Source organism: Biomphalaria glabrata, chromosome 10, assembly GCF_947242115.1.
Source record: "Biomphalaria glabrata chromosome 10, xgBioGlab47.1, whole genome shotgun sequence".
Taxonomy (NCBI): Eukaryota; Metazoa; Mollusca; class Gastropoda; family Planorbidae; genus Biomphalaria; species Biomphalaria glabrata.
Window position 1 is genome coordinate 32,146,068 of NC_074720.1, and position 20,277 is coordinate 32,166,344.

Sequence of the window (20,277 nt, forward strand, 5' to 3'; positions counted from 1 at the left end):
ACTATAAAGCATAACTCTTTTTGTTTAACTAACATTCTTCAACATATGTTCTCTGTCTTTGTTAATCTTTATATTTTAATATTTTATAAGATTTCCATATATTTTTCCTAGTATATACTTTCCTTTCTCTCTCTCTCTCTCCCTCTCTCTCTCTCTATTTATAACTCCCTCTTTCTCTATTTATTTTTAATCATTTCATCATTTGATAGACTTTGTCTTCAAACTCTTTATACACGTATTAGTCATGAAAGCTGACTTCCTTTTCTAATTTGCGAAAAGTTTCACGTACAAATCTGAAATAAAGGTTATTCCAATTATCTACTCCTGACGTTCACACTATATCTATAAAAAGGCCACGTTTATCGATGATCGCTAATCTTTGTATCTCTCTCTCTCTCTCTCTCTCTCTCTCTCTGTCCTGTTTTTGTCTCTCTGTTCCCCCCCCCCCTCTCTCTCTCTCTTTCTGGCACACTTTCCTATTGCTATTCTAAAAGTGACAGCATACAAACTTTCTTTAATACAAAATCGCACCAACCGACGGCTCTCGGCATTCCAAGTCCGTTTAGTCCTTGTTCAGTCCTCGCGTTCCTTTAGCGGTTGGTGACACACTCGAACACAACTGGTGGAAAATGGAAATCAAATAGCATAACGCCTGGAGTGTTCCTGAAGTGCAGGCCGAAATAATGTCAACACAAGGAACATGAAATTAGTGAGGGCGAATACTCTTAATGAACACCGTTATAATGAATTCGTTAGGAGACTTAGCCCTGAGTTGACGTAAGCACTGATGTTATTTATATTTAGATTTGTTTCGTAGTTACAAATTTCATGCTTTTGATTGTGGTTTGTGTAAAATTACTTTCAAGAAAAAGGTAAAAATTTCATGATTGTAAATATAATAAAAAGTGTAAAACTTAATTAGGTTCATATATCTGTTTGTCTGTCTGTCTGTCTATCTATATGTATCTATATCTCTATCTATCTATCTATCTATCTATCTATCTATCTATCTATCTATCTATCTATCTATCTATCTATCTATCTATCTATCTATCTATCTCTCTCTCTCTCTCTCTCTCTCTCTCTCTCTCCATATATATATATATATATATATATATATATATATATATATATATATATACACATACAAATACATATATTCTATTGTATGAATAAATAAAAGTTAATTTTAATAAAAATAATACAATAATTTTGATTAGTAAGTTACTATTGTAAACTTTATTGTGCTGTTTAGATTTTATTAATAGATTCCAGGGTTATTAATGTTTGTTAACATTGTTCCTAACATAACCATTCCTGGTCAATATGTTTATTCGGTTCCCGGTCATTACATCCCCGGTCACTTCATCCCCGGTCATTTGATCCCCGGTCATTTCATCCCCTGGTCATTTCATCCCTTGGTCATTACATCCCCGGTCACTTCATCCCCGGTCATTTCATCCCCTGGTTATTTCATCCCTTGGTCATTTTATCCCCAGTTTTTTTAATCATCTGATCATTTGATCTAACCAAGAGTAATTGTAAAAATTATGAAATAAGCAATATTTAATATATTCATTTTTATTGACATGACAAAAAGTGTAACACATTGGATAAGAATAAAATTAAATGCCATTAAAAACTTTAAAAAATGTAACAAATATTAATATAGAGGTCATGTAAAAAAAGGTGTTTCTATGTTCATCTACATAAGATAGGTAAGATAAGATAGTGGGCTATTGATTGTAAGTACAGAAGACGATACATCGATTCAAAGTACTTACAATGTTTTGTAATTCTCTTTGGCTAGAACACAATTTACAACATTAACGTTTAAAAGGAATAAAAACAAAACTGATAAAGGCGACATGATATCCTGAGGATGGGTGAAGTCGGCACTTATTAGAAAAAAATAAAACCTTATTTCAAGGCTAAAAATGACGCGCCCATTTTTTAAAAAAGAGCGATTGAAAATAAAATAAAGTGAAAGATGGTCGTCAGGAGTTATCAGCGTCATGATAAAAAATATTGTAATCGTTCTCATCTCGTTAGTGATTTCCACTACTTCCACCACACTTTGGCCCTTGATCATTACGTCATGTGCAGGATAATATTATAATAATACATCCCCCACTTTCAATAGAAGCGCTATGGCTAAGCACACACCCAGATTTACACTATATAATACAAGATTTCTCATCAGGAATGTAAAGTGCATGGGGAAACACTATAAACGCATTAATAACATGTCAAAAAATATCAAAAAGTATTCCACATAATTATATTTATATATTAGATGAAATGAGGGCTTAAAGTCAAAGCCTTAACAGCACAACTAAACAATGAATAAGAAAAAAATATTCAAATGGGGATGAAATGACCGGGATGAAGTTTCAGGTACTGCTGTATTCGGAACAATTTATTTCTACTTACTCCTAGTTCTTCCCGAGCCGTGCGGCATGCTGCCACTGGCAATGTCAGAGACTGAAGCCTCTTCCCACCTGCTTTCCACTATTCTGGGGTACTCCATGAAAATGTGGCGCCAAGTTATACGAGGACGTCCCTGTTTTGAATTTTCCTTGAATTGGCCTCCATATCGTTGTAACTTTTGGTATGCGTGGTTCATTCTGTCATGTCCCAACGTTCTGTCACAACCTCATGAGGTGGTCGAGTCCAAGATCGGAATAGGATTTCCTTGTTTGACACCTGATCTTTGTAACGACAATTTGTTGTTTTTCAAAAGTCTTTTCAGTTAGGTTTTATTGTATTAATTAATTTTTTTTCAGACCTGGAGACCTGCATGGCTCTACGCTGCAGAAAGTATTTACTTCTTCTCTCTGTCTTCTTGGTGGTTGCAGTCGTTACAGGCCAGAACCCAGACTTGGACTACTTCACACAGCCTGTTTACGTGGCCGAGGACCCGACAGTACTCACCAAACTGGCCAAGCTGACCTGCACGACCTACAGCTCCACCGTTCAAAGCGCCAGAGTAAAAAATATGAATCCTTTAGGACCGTTTTCTGTGCAGGAGAACCCGACTGGGGAGTTCTGGCTAGTGTACGACGCCACTCAAAATCTGAACTACGGCACAAACAACTTCTACGACTTGACGGTGAGGTGACACACAACTTGACGTAGCTCTGTGTACATTGTGTACTTTATTGACGTCAAAGTACATAAGTCATTGTCATCTGTACATTGTGTACTTCATTGACGTCAAAGTACACAAGTAATTATCATTTGTACATTGTGTACTTCATTGACGTCAAAGTACACAAGTCATTGTCATCTGTACATTGTGTACTTCATTGACGTCAAAGTACATAAGTCATTGTCATCTGTACATTGTGTACTTCATTGACGTCAAAGTACACAAGTAATTATCATTTGTACATTGTGTACTTCATTGACGTCAAAGTACACAAGTAATTATCATTTGTACATTGTGTACTTCATTGACGTCAAAGTACACAAGTCATTGTCATCTGTACATTGTGTACTTCATTGACGTCAAAGTACATAAGTCATTATTATCTGTACATTGTGTACTTCATTGACGTCAAAGTACATAAGTCATTGTCATCTGTACATTGTGTACTTCATTGACGTCAAAGTACACAAGTAATTATCATTTGTACATTGTGTACTTCATTGACGTCAAAGTACACAAGTCATTGTCATCTGTACATTGTGTACTTCATTGACGTCAAAGTACATAAGTCATTATCATCTGTACATTGTCTACTTCATTGACGTCAAAGTACATAAGTCATTGTCATCTGTACATTTAACAAAAAAGCAAATTTTTTTAAAGAGAGTACCTCTATTACATATTTTAAAATGTAAAAAAAAAAAAAAAATATTAAAAAAATATTTTAGAAAATTTTGCTTAAAACTTTGGCACCGTCAGCTAGAAGTAGTTACGACACTACCCTTTTAGGCAAAGGGCATTGTATGATAGTGTAATTATTTATTGGTACTTTTATCAAGTAGACATCTACAACGAGATCTAGATCTAGACTTGTGATTTAAAACTATGCAGACATTGTCTAGATGTAGATACATACATATAATAGATGCATAGACGAATTTATTTTCGAATACAAACTCTTAAATTTTACTTATTATCCGCTTCCCTACCCAAACTTGGCGCCCCAAAATCCGTTTAGTGTTTGTAAAATGTTTGTTTGTAAAATGTTTTACATGTTTCGGATGTTCCTTCACAGTTGAAGATAGTTTACTTCCTAGTCCAAACCTCCAGCAGGACGACGGGGGATGGGAGCGGGCAGGGTTTGACAGTCCAGCGCGCAGCCATCTGTAGCGAGCTGTGAAAACGTGTTCTTGTTTTTTTTCGTGGGATGACTAACCGCAGAAATAAGAGAGTGATCTTTCCTTTTCTTCTTGTTTAAACTCTTGAGGGAAGAAGAAAATTATATAGAGAGATTTAAGTAAATATGCCAACAAATCTTAGATAATCTATCAATACACTTAAAGCAAGTTTCAATTTTTTTTTAAATTAATAAATTCTGTTGTCGTGTCACTACGGCTTGTATTGTTATAGGCTACTCAAGTTCCAAGTTATAAGTTATAAAATGGTTTAATTTAATAATTTACACCTAAATTAGCGCAGGTCCTTTGAAAGTGCGGAGCCCACTGCGGCCGCATAGGTTGCATGGTCTAAGACCGGCTCTGCAAAATAACGACGCATGCTACGCCTTGGGTCGACTAGTAATAAAAATAACAAAAAACAATCTCGTTCTGGGCTTATGGTTTGATAAAGTGATATAACAAAGTTGGTTGGTTTAAGCGTCGTAATAACTAGTGAGTTAAATTCATAATGTATTTTTGTACTCGTTAACATCATGGTCACACAAAAGTATCAATAGGTTGTCTACCCCTGGATTATTGGAACATGAAATAAGGTCGTCTTCTCTTTATATATAGTCCTTTAAACCGAAAGTTCAAGAATGTACTATTACTGGAAACATTTCCTTTTGATTAATGAACTTTTTTGTTCAGAAACTCAAAGCTTTGAGAAGTCAATCTTTAAATATTTGTTTTGTTTACACTTTACTTGTGACATTGATGCGTTACACCACGTGACGCCATGATACAATTCTATTCTCCATTCAGTTTACAACTTTTAGTGTTTGTTCATATAACTCTACTATATACTACCATTCTTTCTTAAAGTTCGATTATCTCTGTTTGGGATGCTATTAAAAACAAGAAAAATATTAAAATGTCTTCAGAGAAAAAGAAAATTATCGAAGGGGAAGAATTCCGAATGTATATTTATATCTCTCATAAATGTAGACGTAATTTTTCCTTTTTGATATCAATCAAACTAATTAATGACCGACTATATGGCTCCTTCTGTCACGGAAGACAATGGATGCACCCAGATGAGTCACTGGATTAGGTTACGTCTTGAAATGGGGCATTATCTGGTGTGACTGATCAAGCCAATTCTGGAGCGGCAGAGTTTGCCACAGTTCGTGCATGTATATTCATCAGTCATAGGGCTAGCTGAAAGGTCAGATTTCTTTTTCTTTCTCTTGGCTGACGCAGTTTCGTTTCTCTTGCATTCAGCGAAGTTCGTACCAGCTCTTACAGTCTGTCTTCATGCTGTCCGGTCTTGGGCTATCTACTCCCACATAAATACCGATTATTAAAATGACAAATAGGTTTATTTTAAAATTGTTTTGTTACGTACAAAAAATAATTGTTTATGGTTTTAACTGAATATCAGAATTGGTATGGGAAAAAAACGTGTACATTTATCAAAAGGGACAGAACCTATATATTTAGCCATATCTTTGAAAGTTTGAATACTGAGGAATTAATTTCCCTTGTCGGTAACAAAAAAAGACAGTATTTAATTGACTATTTGGTAATAATTGTTGTGTTTTGTATCGCAGATAGACTGCACGGATTCTAACAATAAGCAAAGTAACTCAGTGAGTTTGTTTGTGTATGTCACCCCCAACACTCCGCCAACGATTACGGACTATCCTACCAAGAAAGTAACCTTGACTGCCAAAAGTTTTGACTACACAACTGACACAGTCTATACTGTCACTGCCACTGATACAGAGAAAGACACACTGACATACTCGCTGTTGTCTCAGCAACCAAGCACAGGATTGTTTAGTATTAATAGTAAGTACACATATGTATGTATGATTGACGGATAGATAGATAGATAGATAGATAGATAGATTAATTATATTACATTATATTATATTATATTATACTAAATTATATAATATAATATATATTATATTATATTATTATATTATATTATATTATTATATTATATTATATTATATTATATTATATTATTATATTATATTATATTATATTATATTATATTATATTATATTATATTATATTATATTATATTATATTATATTATATTATATTATATCATATCATATCATATCATATCATATCATATCATATCATATCATTTAACATCATTTCATATCATATCGTCTCATATCATATTATATCATATCATATTATATCATATCAGATTAGATTGGATTAGATTAGATTAGATTAGATACTTAGGTAGGTAGATAAGTAGATAGATATATAGATAGAAATTATTTCTATGTCTTCCCAATGTGGACGTTTTATTCAACCTGCTTTGACAAGATAATTGAATTTAAAAAAATAATTTTACCCCATTTATAACAATTTCAATGATAATTATTTAAAATATGTAATTTATTTATTTATTGATAGGTGTTACCGGTAAGATCACTGTCAACAAAGATTTGAAGCTCATAAGTACGCCATCCTATATTCTGACTATTGAAGTATCTGATGGTAAGAACGCCATATCAGACTTTCACGTTGTGGTAACAATAGACGGTTTAAACACCGCTCCCGTCATCCGAAATCTCCCTACCTCTGTCAACATAGCCGAAGACGCCGCTTCAGGCACCACTCTGATCAAGCTTTCCATTGAGGACGATGACACCTCACTGACCACCACCTGCAGTACCTCCCCGTCATCAGACGCCTACAAGTTCACCCTCAACTCTGACAACAGCATCACTCTAAGCGCCAACAACCTGTTAAACTACGAAGTCCGCAACTTGTATACCATCTCCTGCACTACGACCGACGGCACCCTGAGCTCTGATGGCAAGGATGTGCTGACCATTAACGTGCAGAACGTCAATGAGGCGCCTTACTTCAACAGTAACCAGTATTACTGCACTCTGGTGGAAGGAGCAGCTGGCGACCATTACTGCTCGTTGTCTTTAACAGTGACCGATCCTGAAGGGGAAGTGGTCAGCGACGTCGGATTCATCTCGTCGACGTACAGTAGCAAGTTCTACTTCGACAAAAGCAACAACAGAATTTACTTTAACGTGGCGTACGATGTGGACACGGGGACGCTACCGACGTCGGCGAGTCTAACACTGCAGGCAAAAGATAGTGGAGGCGCCACGGCCACGGCTTCTGTTTTGATTACAGTCACCGACGACAATGATAACACATGTGTATTTGACAAGAGCATCCTATACCAACAAGTGGATCAGAGCAAAGCTTTGGGACTTCTCGACTCCTTCACGGTCACCGACTCTGACCTCACTTCGCCCAACAAAGACGCCAAGGTCGAGATAGTCTCCTTCAGCCCAGCAGACTCCAGCAGCTACATCACAGTTAGCGGGGCGGGAGAGCTCTACTACATCGGCACGATCCCATCCTCTAAAAGCGGATCCTCTTTCACCGCGGTGGTGCGCTGCAAAGATGGCGGATCCCCGTCCAGATCCGCCTTGGCCACGGTTGTTGTCTCCTACAGCTACATGACAACAACTACAACCACGACCACCACGACCACAACTCCAACAACAACCACAACCGCCAAGCCGGAAAAGAGCATCTGGGAATACGACTGGTTCATCGCCGTGTTCTCCATCTTCATTATCCTCCTGGCTGCGCTTGTCATCGCCGGCATCGCCTACCTCATCTACAAGTGCTGCTGTCAGCCCAAGGTGGAGTACACCCCGAGAGGCAAGGTCAGCCCAGACTTTGGAGAGAAGAGACCCAGCCGCAGAGGCTACTACGACGATGATGATGATGGATTCATGCGTTCTGCGAGATCCGAGTATAACTCTGGTAGAACGTGGCAGAGCATTCAAGCCATTTCACCACGCCAAATACCAGCATTGGAATATCGCTAGAAGAAAGTAAACATCTATATTATCAATATTTTAATAGTTTAAAGCCGATGTCTGTATGCATAATACTATTGGCTTATTAATTACTTGATCAAACTTATGTATAATATTGTATTACTTTTAAGCTATAACATAAATGGCGTTTTGATATTTGATATTCATTAGTTTTTCCATTTCAAATGTTATCTTACATTGATTAACTTGCCTTCGTCACTACTGCAGAGTAAAAAATGTTCCATTTCATTAAGGAATCAACACACTACGTCTGGAGCGTGGGGTCGAGGAGCCAAGTGCGCTGGAACTTGGCTTGGCTACCTAGAAGGGGGCTCGAGGTTCGACACCCGACTCGGGCAGAGTTGTGTTTACTGAGCGCCTAAAGGCAGCACGGAAAACCAACCCTTAGATACCCCTCCCCCACTGGTCCACAAATGAGATATAAGCATACGTAGCGCTATATAAAAGCTATAGTAATAATAATAACGTCTGGTAAAAATGTGTACATGGTATTTCTCCAACACCTATTTTATGATCAAGTTAAAAGTTGGTACAACTATTCCTTGGCAAAGACAATACATAGATCAATTTTTAAAAAATCAACCAATTAGTCAAATAATTATTGGTAATTAATTATTTTGTATGTTATCTAAAAAGGGAAATATATTCTACATTTTAAAGTTATATAATTGCAAGTGAGGAGTTCTTTCCCTTAGATAAGCTTTGTTTTTTTTTCGTTTCTTTTTTGTTGTTTTGCTAAGTATTTTAAATTTCGCTAGTTTTTTAGTTTTTGTTTTTGTATTTGTTTTTTTTTATCTATCTTTCATACCATTCAATAGTTATCAAGAGCAAAGAAATCGCTCTTAAAATGAGTCATCAGTTAGAACCGTTTAAAATATTTAAAGATTTGCAGATAACATACTCTGAATATAGACCTGCTTTATGGGTAAATATGGGAATTAGTTATTTGCGAAACAATACAAAATTAATCGCTTAATTTTAAAACGATAGTTTTTAGAAATCTGCCCTTAAATGTGTGAGCGTTGTCCAATAAAAGTAATAATAAAAAGACTTTTAGTATAAAAAAATATAAAATGCAAAAAACTATAAAGCTAGACACTAAATATTAAGATAATATTTGTTTTTGTACAATTATGGCTGTGAAATGTTAAAGGCTGATACCTACCTCCTTGTTGTCTTAATCCTTGTAAATAGTCAAAACAAAATCACATTTCTCTCTGCTTTTTTTTAAAGGCATTAAAATTCTTCAGTAGTAGATGATTTCAGAGTAAAACCCTGGTTTATATTTTGTACTTTGTTGGTCTGAGAAGTGAAAAAAAAACTTTAGAAAGTACCATCACTATTGACATTGTGACTCTTTTGGTACTGGACTACACAAAGCCGATGTAGAAACTACTAATTTAATATCTTTTACTATAAATGTGATCATTTTGTGATATGTGTTAAATATGAACTTATTTAATTCAATCCGAATAAAAACTTTAAAATATCGATGAAAAATGTACACTTCTTTACTTCTGTAGAAACATTCATACCTTCACATGTTTTATTAAAATATTTGTTGACGATGACTAAATCAGTCAGATTGTCTACTAGCTTGTACACACATTGAATGACATTTTATCTATGTATAGCATATTGGCCTATGTTTATTCAAGGGTGACTTATAGGGGTCACTGCGACCTGTTCACGTCAAATTTCTGGTCTCTTTAAAACAAATAAACATGTCATAAGAAATAGAATACCTAATAAAATCAGACTTAGAGAATTAAAAAGTTTTTCGGCGTGATTAATCAAGTGCAGTCGTCATTGAAGGCCTGATTACTGACCTGCGACGTCGCAAACTCTGTCTGAAAACTACTGGTCGACTGCCTCGGAAGACTATTCCATCAGCTCACTGTTTATTTCCAATGTATTTCTACTCCGTGTTGTTTACACTTACCTCAGTATCACCAAGACATCAAAAAATAATAATTCAAAACAATCCTACGATTTCAGCGACAAAACAATTTTTAAATTCTTAACAAAGTTTATTGTATTCTAAAACACGGGCGCTGAACTCTCTGCATATTTTAACATCAAGTCAACATTTTTGTTTATAATCTTAAAGGTCAAGAAAGTAGATCGTTTTTTTTTTCTTTTTTAATGTTTTCTAAATTAAACTGAATTGATCAAGATCATTAAGCTGCAATCATTGGGACCCCCCACGAAAACCACAATCTATTCTATTGTTAGAGTGGATATATCAGAAAAGCTAGAATTCTTTAAATGTAGAGGTTTGCTCTTTCGAAACGAGATTTAATTTAAGGAATTCTTCAACGATTTGTATATAAATATTTGTAATATCTACTGTGGACTAACCTATCGTATCGTTTTATTCTTAATATCATATTTTTTGAATAAATAAAATAACTTTTACAAATATGAATAAATGTCAGGAATCTCAATTTCTTTATTATGTATACGCTTTTTTGCAGGCTACATTTTATGTGTACATTTAAAACTTACATTGTGTAGACGTTTACGTTTTGATATTTCCTACTCCATCAAAGGTTTTAAATATTTCAAGAAAATATATTGCCTGATGTCTTTCTATACGTCTTTATCCCCCACATTTTCCAGAAAATTATTTTCTATTTCATTCTGAACTGATGGCTCTAAATGTTTCCAAACATCATCTTTACGTTATGCGGAAATAATCTTTAAAAAAAATGTTTAAATTATATCAGTCAGATTGTGCGTGTGTGTGTGTGTGTGTATAGTTGTTTTAAATGTATATATATATATATAAGTATATATATAAGTAAGATGTTGTTTATTAAATGAGATTGAATTATACTACTGTTTCTATAATAGGCTGAAAAGAATTATATTTTTTATAAAGATTTTTAATACGTTTTATAATACTTTTTATTAGTTAAGTATTTAAAGTAATTTAATCTTGTACCTACTTCAGTTCAGTGGTGTGCATACGACAAAAAATAATGTAATGATTAACATCTTTTATTTTACCAGGTGATCTGATAAATATAATGTCTTAAATCTAATTCACTATGGTTCTATCCTTTGTGTCATTTTAGTTGTGCAATTTGTATTTGATTACTGGTCATATTTATCAACTTACAAATAGTAAAACTTTTTCAACCAGTTTTTATGTGTCAAAAAGAGATTTTGCACTTCTCTCATGTTTTTAGTTTTTAATGTTCATTTTTTTTTTCTTTTAATGTATTTTATCCATTCAGTCTTTTTCCCTTACCAGATTTTTGAGTTAAAAAGTGCAACTCAATACACAACAGAACAATAAAAAAACGGAAATAAAAACAATATGACTTCTACAATTTTTTTAGAAAAAATACTTTATTGAAATAATCTTTGTTTTCTGACATGATTACATTATCTACAATTTATATGTAAGTTTAGGTCCTGACCAAGACGTCACGTATTGCTTCACTCAAAGAAATCAGCCTCTCGTCTCGACACAACGAACACGACCTTGACTTTTAATAAAAGCAAAACCAATGAGGTGAAATTTAAATATCACGTTTGAACAAAATATTATTTAAACATATTGGACAATAGGAATTGTGGATTCTATAAAACGTATACTTATAAATGCTTATGTACAAAAACAATTGTATGTTAGTGTTAGTGAGATAATGTTTCTTTTATATTTTTGTATATATTGTACTTAGTAAACCGCATAATCACAGAAAATGATAGACATTGGAAATTAAAAGTCATATTATACGAATAGAATACTTGTATATTACCTTGAAGTTTGGCTATCCTGCGTGAGAAACAAGATTCCTCCATCAAGAAGATGAGTTCAAAGATGGACAATCTTTCTTCAGGTTGATATTTTAAGAGATTGGTCAAATTGAGTCTGTGTCACGTACACTATGACCACATATGGTAACAGTTTCGGGTTGTTTGCCGACATAGCTTGACATAGCTGGGAAAAAAACCAAGCATGTAATTAAATGAACTCCATTGGTTCCGAAAGTTAATTGTTGTACATTAGACTGCAATGATTGGTTGGTCTGGGAGGGGTAAGTTGTTGATCACGTGATTACGAGATGAAGCCCGGATGAAGCGTGTAGCTCCCGGCCAGTCTTGTCTCGGAAGTTGTAGTATTAACATCTAACTTGTATGAACGTGAATTTGAGAATATATATTTTATTTGTATCAAGACTCAGATATACTATTGTGTAGATTCAATTCAAGTACATTTTAACCATTGTAACTATTTGTGAATAGTGTTTTCAAGTTATTAATTAAAGTAATTGTTTTTGGACGAAGAGAAGTTTCTTCATTGAATTTAGAACGTACTTAGATCATATCTGTCAAGTAGTAACTCCTAGACCTAGATGATCCTCTTATCAATTGGCAACATTCTGTATGATCGTATTATCAACATAGATCTGTCTACTTCTATACGATTATCTTATCGAAAGATCATTTCAAGATCCTCGGCAATCACGATCATTGATGGTACAATATAGTTGAAGTCTGATCGTGACAGTAGCACTATCTTAGAGTGTGACATCAACACCATTGATGATCGTGACAGTCTGAAACACAAGTCAAACAAAAAAGACGTTTTAAAGTTATACCAAAAATGTTATTAAGAAATACAAGATTTTTAAATGTAAAAGTTTTGAATCTTTTGAATACTATACTAACATGTATTTGTTTAAATATCAATTTACTTCTTTTAAACTTCAGAATTAATGTCGCAATAATGCATAAATTTTTTATGATGTTAGAGAGGAAACAATATATATATATATATGTCCTATATTTGTTTGATTTACCTGTCTATATTAGTCTATATTATACTAGTAGGCGACAACTTAGTTCCGACTGTTTCCATCATTGGTTCCATGGTGTCTTGATTCAAAACATTCACTTTGAAAACCATACACCAGTAGACTACTCCAAGAGCGAACATGTCACACTGTAAAGAAATAAATATAATGTTAATTACTGCTAAACTGTAATTTTAATTTAATAATATTTTTTAAAGCAAGAACATGTCTTTAACTAGTTGTATTTGGGTCCAGATTTTATACAGGTCAATAAATTTCAACAAAAGATAAACTGTGGGTATTTGGTTTTCACATGAATAAATTATACATGTAATATATTTATATTTTATTTATTGATAGTCGGCAGTATAAAAAATGATCTATACAAATTTATTATGAAACGTTACAAACACGACCACGCTTGAGTTAATTATGGTGACCAGTCTAAACATGCCATATATTATCTATAAATTAATGGGTGATTCTGTTTTACTTTAACATGCGTAGAGTAAAGTAAAGTAAAGTTCCCCTTTCAGACCTTGTGGGCACTAACATTTGTAATACAAAAAAAAATTATTTTGGCAAATCAGTATCTATTATCTATATATTTATATATAAAAGGATAGCTTAGAGTCTTAGACTTGATAAGGCAGAAATAAGTATATGTATATTATTCTGCCTAATCAAGTCTAAAACTCAAAGCTATCCATTTAACGTAAATGGCTATAACTAAAAACATGACAACTAATATCTATTTAGATCAGTTATCGTTCGTTAGTGTAAGAAAGTGTGCGTATATTAGACAAAAATACATATCACTCTAAAAGAGCTTCAAAAATGTAGTAATAAATGACTTACTTTAAAAGGGTCAAATGGCCTTTTTAGAGACTGCTCTGGGGACATGTACACCACAGTTCCTTTTCTTTTGGTCGCCATTGTATCCTCAGTGGGCAAGATATCCGATAAGCCAAAATCAGCAATGAGAATTTTCTTTTCTGTGATCAAAATGTTGTCCGTTTTCAAGTCTCTGTGAGCAACTTTTTTGTTATGGAGATAGTTAACTGCTGCACACAGCTGCACAAAGTATTCATCACTCATCTCTTGGTGCATGGAAGGCAGTACCTTGGTCAGAGTGCCATCTACATAGAATGGCATCACGTATGCGAAGTATCGAGGAAAGGATCCCATTAAATCCCCTGTGGCATTTTACGTCTCAAGAGACGATCTTTTCCCTTTGCAACTTCTTGTGTGACTAAAGAGGCCAATCCTTGATACACAGCTGCGATCGCAGGTTGGGCATATATAATCACCAGGCGCCGTTGCATTTTCATCCTTCTTTCTGCTTCTGTTGTGTATGACATCTGCAATCCGTGACCCTTCCTTTATGCTCTCTCTCCATGTGGATCTGTCCAGTGCCACCTCTTCCCAGTTGCCAGTGTCGATTTTGAAGAGCTTCATGTCGCGTTTGCATACATCCGTATAACGTAAAAGTGGGCGACCAGCGGCTCTCCTGCCTTCTAGTAGATCGTCATACAAGATGTCCTGTGAAGTCGACCTACTGGCACTCTACGAACGTGACCAAGCCAGCCAAGGCGTCTGCTGCTGGTAACAGAGCGGATGTCCTGGCACCCTGCTCCTTGTAGCACTTCCTCATTGGTTATCTTATCTTGTCACCTTATTTTAAAGATCCGCCTTAGGCATCGGAGGTGGAAGACATTCAGCTTATTTTCCAGCCATGAGTAGCTTGACCATGTTTCACTTCCGTACAGCAAGGTGCTCAACACACAGGTCCAGTAGACTAGGGCTTTAGTACTCCTAGTCAGCAATATGTTGTCCCAGACTCTTTTCTGCAACCGTGACATGGTGGCCATTGCCTTGGCTATCCTGTTGTTTATGTCTTTATCCAGTAGAGTGTTGTTGGATATGATGGAGCCAAGGTAACAGAAATGATCAACTATTTCTAGTGGTTGGCCATTAATGCTTACTTGAGGTGCAGTGTTTGTGTTCGTGGCATAAATCTTCCTGGTAGTTTTGAAGTACCAGTGTGTTTCTTTTCAGATGATACATTTTTAAAAAGAATTAATAAACAGAACTAACCGACAATAGATGATGAAATAAATCCTTAGAATACGAAAAAATAAAACACAAATATAATAAGTCCAACACTTGTATTTATCAAAGAGAGATCTCAAAGTTGGTGTAAGAGAAGGTACAGTGAGAGTTGATATAGTATAGTTAAGTAAGCTTCTCCGCCAATTTTTAAGCTATAAATGTTTAATTTTACGTCATGTGATTGACTGAAAGCTGAAGGTGCGCCGAACTATCCTCGTTGTCTTTGAAGTTTTGACTAGTGAATGACACTCGGAGACTCCATTGTTCTACGGTACGTACGTCAGCAGAAGACCAAGGTTTGGGCTGCTGTCATAATTTGTTGCTATGCAAGGATGAACACATTGGCGATTGAAATACCGAGAATGTCAACAATCTTTTGTTTTCTCGAGACGACCTAGTGACCAGTTGCAGTAGACACCGTCTTGGTCAGTCGGAGAAAGAGCAGGGGGTTGCGGGGAACAAAAAGGACAAAATCAGATGTTTATTTAAGACCTAAGAAAGTTTATCACCCTCCCCCCTTTTTACCCAAATAAAAAAAAAACACATTCACATTCCATTCTGGGTTAACAAAGACGGATAGACAACATTAAAGAACTGTATAAAAAATTCCTGATATGTACATTTAAAAACAAACTAGGAGAGTTATATATAATATATAATATAATATTATAACAATATTATAACAATAATAACTACTAATATATCAACATTTTATTCATCCAAAGAAGTATTAGTTTTTATTTTGTTTAGTTTTATATATATATTAATATTTATATATTATTGAATATTAATTACAATTATCTTGCCAATTGCGTTTCTTAAACCACTCAAATACTCTCCAATAATAACTGCAAAATTAGTAGTGTTATTTCTAAGTAAAGCTATAAGATGAAAAAATACCATAATAGAACTAAAGGAATTGTTTTGTGTATAGTATCTGTTGCAGTAATTGTTTCTTCAACAATCAAGAGTTCAACTGTTTAATATTAAATCAATGTGCCGGTGTCTGTGAGTACGTTGAGAACAAGGGATGCTCAAATTTTTACTTGCAAAAGATATAAAAAAAATTGCAGCATAAAGAGAGATAAGTTACACTAAGGATACAAGGCAATTATTTTTTAACATTTTTCATTTATAACTAAAATCATTACGACTACAATTGTCAATCATTGTAGTTTATCTTATTAACGCTTGGAGTGTTTTGTGATATAAAAAATCCACTTAAACTTAGTAGAATTGGTTATCAGTTTTATTTTGACCCAGCTCCAGTTTTCTTGTTATATATCTTCAATTGTAAAACTGGGAATGTGATCGTAAAACTTTTTTTTCATTGATAACTTTATGAACACAATGTCAGTCATCCAATAGCTTTCATATGCAATAACACTTTTAATTTAAAAAATTAAAACAAATCAATCCCTCCTTTGTGTAGCTTATGACTTTTTGTCAAAGCAATTACTTTATTTTCAATAACTAGTGAGTGACAGAAAAGAAAACTGGTTACGTCCGCACATTTCTCATTTCTAATGTACTCGAAGTTCGCTATGGAGTTCAGTCCTCGCTTTAAAAAGGCGGCTATATACACGGTAAGAATAGGGTCTGCTACAGTTAGGCGAGAATTTAGTTATAGACTTTGTGACATCATTTCTAATTCCCAGACGATAAAATTTTGAAACTTTATAGTAGTAGTTTTCTCTGTATGACCTATATGTTTTTTGTTAATATACATTACTTGTGAAATTTCTACGAAAATTGAGCCGTTTAAAAAACCAATGTCTATACCACCCTCCAGCAAAGTTTGCAAGCTAATATAATTATAAGGAAATCTAAAGATGAACTATTTTATTTTTTCATTGATGCATGACTGAGACTCCTCCCCCTCCCTTGTCAACTTTTACTCTCTTTTCCACTTACACACACACAGATCGTTGACTTTACTTTGATACTTCTTAACAAATCATTCGCTTGAACGACAAAGAAATCAACATGATAGAGACCCGGCGTAGACTGTCGCGGTGTCCAGAGAAGCCGAACAAAAGCTTCATTAGGTACAGCGTGTCAAAGCGCTATCGGCTCGACCACTCCTATTGCGGTCATTCTTGTCCAGCCTAAATAAAAACGTGTCAGCTGACCTTAAGTAAACATAAACTGTCCACTTCAAACAATAGATTCGCTTAAATTCCTTTGCTGCGCAAAATGATAAGAGATGAAAGCATGTTCCACTTTGACAAAGGAAAGGCGCCAAATTATCGCGGGGGAGGAGCTTCATTAGCGACATTACTTGAAATATTCTGAAAATCTCAATGATCAACTTGTATTCAAATCATTTGTAGTCTCGATATTTACAACTTGTGTTTGATTGAAACAGTTCTAGTTTATTCTATTTTTTATTTATTTTGATTCTTATTCTATTCGCAATGTCGGACAGCATAGAAAATGTCTTCAAAATGGAAGAACATCAAAATGATATCTGTGAAGTGTATAATTTTCAGATAGAGAAAGTCATAAAGGATCATTATCCTACCAAAGTTGTACAAGTTCACAAAACACTCGATCCCAACAGAAAGTGGGCTGTAAAAATGTGTTACAAAGACAAGACACAGAAAGGCATTTCGGCGGAACATCAGTTCTTGACAGAAGTTGGACTACTGGCAGGGCTTAAACATCCCTTCATCATGTGCCTGGACAGCGTCGCGTCATTTCCGAATTACTTCTGCTTCGTCATGCCATTCTACGAGCAGGGCACGCTGACCAAGGCGCTGCCAATGATGACGCATGAGTTGAGAGATGAATGCCTGGTGCAGCTTTGCTGTGGAATCAAGTTTCTTCACGACCGAGGAGTCGCTCACAGAGACCTGAAATCTGACAACATTTTAATTACCAACCAAAAGAATGTGGTCATAGCTGATTTTGGTTTAGCTGATTACGTCTGGCGACGTGAGCCTTTAGTTACTGGGAAGAAAGGAACATACATGCACATATCTCCTGAGCAGGGCGAAGAGCCATTTAACTGTTTTAATGTAAGTCTAATGGATTTTTTTAAAGATAATTTAAATGATTATAGAGTCAGCAGTCAAGTCTAATCATACTGTACTTTCTTTACGTATGGTGTTTAAATCTCTAGATACCAGAATACTCTATTCGCCTACTTATTTCATAATGATCTATGGTTTAACTCCAATAGCATTAGCCATCATGCTATTTAAACTATGATGCTTACTTTATACACACATAATAAAATCAATAAATTACTTGATAAAACCGAAGAATTCTGAAACTGCTTTGTGCATAATAGCATTTTGTCAAGATATATATTTACCAATCATGATTAATAAATACATTTAATCTAAACGATTAAAATCAGAAAACTATATACTGCACCAAATGGTATTGCCAAAATCCAGATATCTTTATAAAATGTGTTTACTATATTGTTAAAAAGTATTTTTATTTCATCACATTTTAAATTCTCAAAGCAGATTTCAGGATTTAAAAAAAAAAACATGAGCATTTGTAATTGGAACAGTAAATAAAACGATATTTAAACAAATCAATACAACTCTAAGGGACTATGTTTTACTTGCTATTTAAGTCAATCAACACAAATGTAAACTGCCTAGTAGTATATGTACACGTAAAATAATTGATGACCTATTTAACAAAATAAAAAAAAAACTTATTCATTTTAAATATTTTGATAAGCATTAAATATCTACAACACACATTATATTGTTTCTTTTTGTTTTGCTATTGTAGTGCGATATGTACTCACTTGGAGTAGTCTACTGGTGCATGCTATACAGGGTAGATGTGATAGACCTGAAGCCCAAGGAGCCACTACTCTCGATAGTTTCCCAAACATTCCACGTTCCAGATATAGACAGGTGAGTCAAAACATCGACATTGATTTTGTATACATAGTAAAGAACATTTGTTTTAACAAATATCACTACAACAAAGATTTTACATTTGAACAAGAAGTGATAGAAATAGTTAGATCTACAAATAGAAACAAAAATGAAATCCTTGAATAATTGGCCATGTGTACAACTCTAAAGTGTAAATTTATCACCATTTTTTTCAGGGACATTTTGTCATGTCTTTTGGAAGCTGATCCTACCAAAAGATTTTCAGTCCTAAGTCTGATCAATTTACTGAGCAACTCAAAACGTTTTGACCATAGAATCAAACTACTTAGAGGTAATAAGTCATTGTGCTTGTGTGTGTATGTCTGTGTGTGTCTGTGTCTGTGTGCCTATATATATATATTTGTCTTAGTCTGTTTTCTAGACACTAAAACATTTAAAATGTATATTTGTTTCGTGTTTTTTTTTTAAACTAACTCTTATTATTTTTCCCTGTTTTTTGTCTGTCTGTCTGTCTGTCATCTTTTCTTAACTTTGTTTTTGTCAGAAAGTACAACTTGAATGTGTCTTTTCTCTACAGACATTGGTTTGCTGTAATTGTCAAGATAAAAATCTTGTCTTTGTTTGTTAAAGTGTCATAGTTTCAAGAAAAAGGTCTTTGTCTTTGTTTGTTAAAGTCTCAGAGTTTCAAGATAAAAGTCTTGACTTTGTTTGTTAAAGTGTCAGAGTTTCAAGAAAAAGGTGTTTGTCTTTGTTTGTTAAAGTCTCAGAGTTTCAAGAAAAAGATCTTGTGCTGTAACTACAGCATGGAACATGTATATTATAAATATTTAACCCTCTTAACCAAAAAAAAAAAACAACATTTCATTTCAGAAGATAGATTTTTAGACACAAAACTCATTTATTCAAAATTTTGGCATAAACACACTTAATACCCATACACAATGACACACCTACACAGTCTCTCATACATGCTGTCAAGTAAACACAGACACATAGACACATCGACACTAAATCTTTGTGGCTCCTACACATATAGTGTTTCAGTCATTGTCATATTTATACAATTTAAGTTCTAGCTTTACACACGTAGACTACACACTTTTCTTTCACATACACACACACACTCTTAAATGTGCAAAATCTGCATATTGTTTTAAATGACTTCTACATTTTGGGGCCATCTTTCACAAATTAATTTAAAGAAAAATTACACATTTTTACTTTTATTTCGGGTCTAAATTTATCACATGATCTTTATCTTTTGATTGTGTC

General features: G+C 34.2%; 3 protein-coding genes across 3 annotated transcripts; 2 read left to right on the forward strand and 1 right to left on the reverse strand.

Moving 5' to 3' along the window:
* The first annotated feature begins 497 nt into the window (after positions 1 to 497).
* Positions 498 to 12,510, forward strand: LOC106068349 (protocadherin gamma-B2-like). Its single transcript, XM_056044907.1, has 4 exons — positions 498 to 777; positions 2,787 to 3,112; positions 5,922 to 6,162; positions 6,754 to 12,510. Exons 2-4 carry the CDS (start codon positions 2,801 to 2,803, stop codon positions 8,202 to 8,204), a joined length of 2,004 nt encoding a protein of 667 aa, XP_055900882.1. The 5' UTR covers positions 498 to 777; positions 2,787 to 2,800; the 3' UTR covers positions 8,205 to 12,510.
* Positions 12,511 to 12,748: 238 nt separating this feature from the next.
* LOC129928533 (testis-specific serine/threonine-protein kinase 6-like) lies at positions 12,749 to 14,179 on the reverse strand. Its single transcript, XM_056043163.1, has 3 exons — positions 13,883 to 14,179; positions 13,081 to 13,173; positions 12,749 to 12,787 (listed from the first exon to the last, which is right to left on the reverse strand). The coding sequence occupies exons 1-3, from the start codon at positions 14,177 to 14,179 to the stop codon at positions 12,749 to 12,751; spliced, it is 429 nt and encodes a 142-aa protein (XP_055899138.1).
* A 3,374-nt stretch (positions 14,180 to 17,553) lies between these two features.
* LOC106068350 (uncharacterized) lies at positions 17,554 to 19,599 on the forward strand. The gene is made up of 4 exons (XM_056043164.1): positions 17,554 to 18,156; positions 18,893 to 19,020; positions 19,221 to 19,336; positions 19,583 to 19,599. The coding sequence occupies exons 1-4, from the start codon at positions 17,554 to 17,556 to the stop codon at positions 19,597 to 19,599; spliced, it is 864 nt and encodes a 287-aa protein (XP_055899139.1).
* Positions 19,600 to 20,277: the final 678 nt, after the last annotated feature.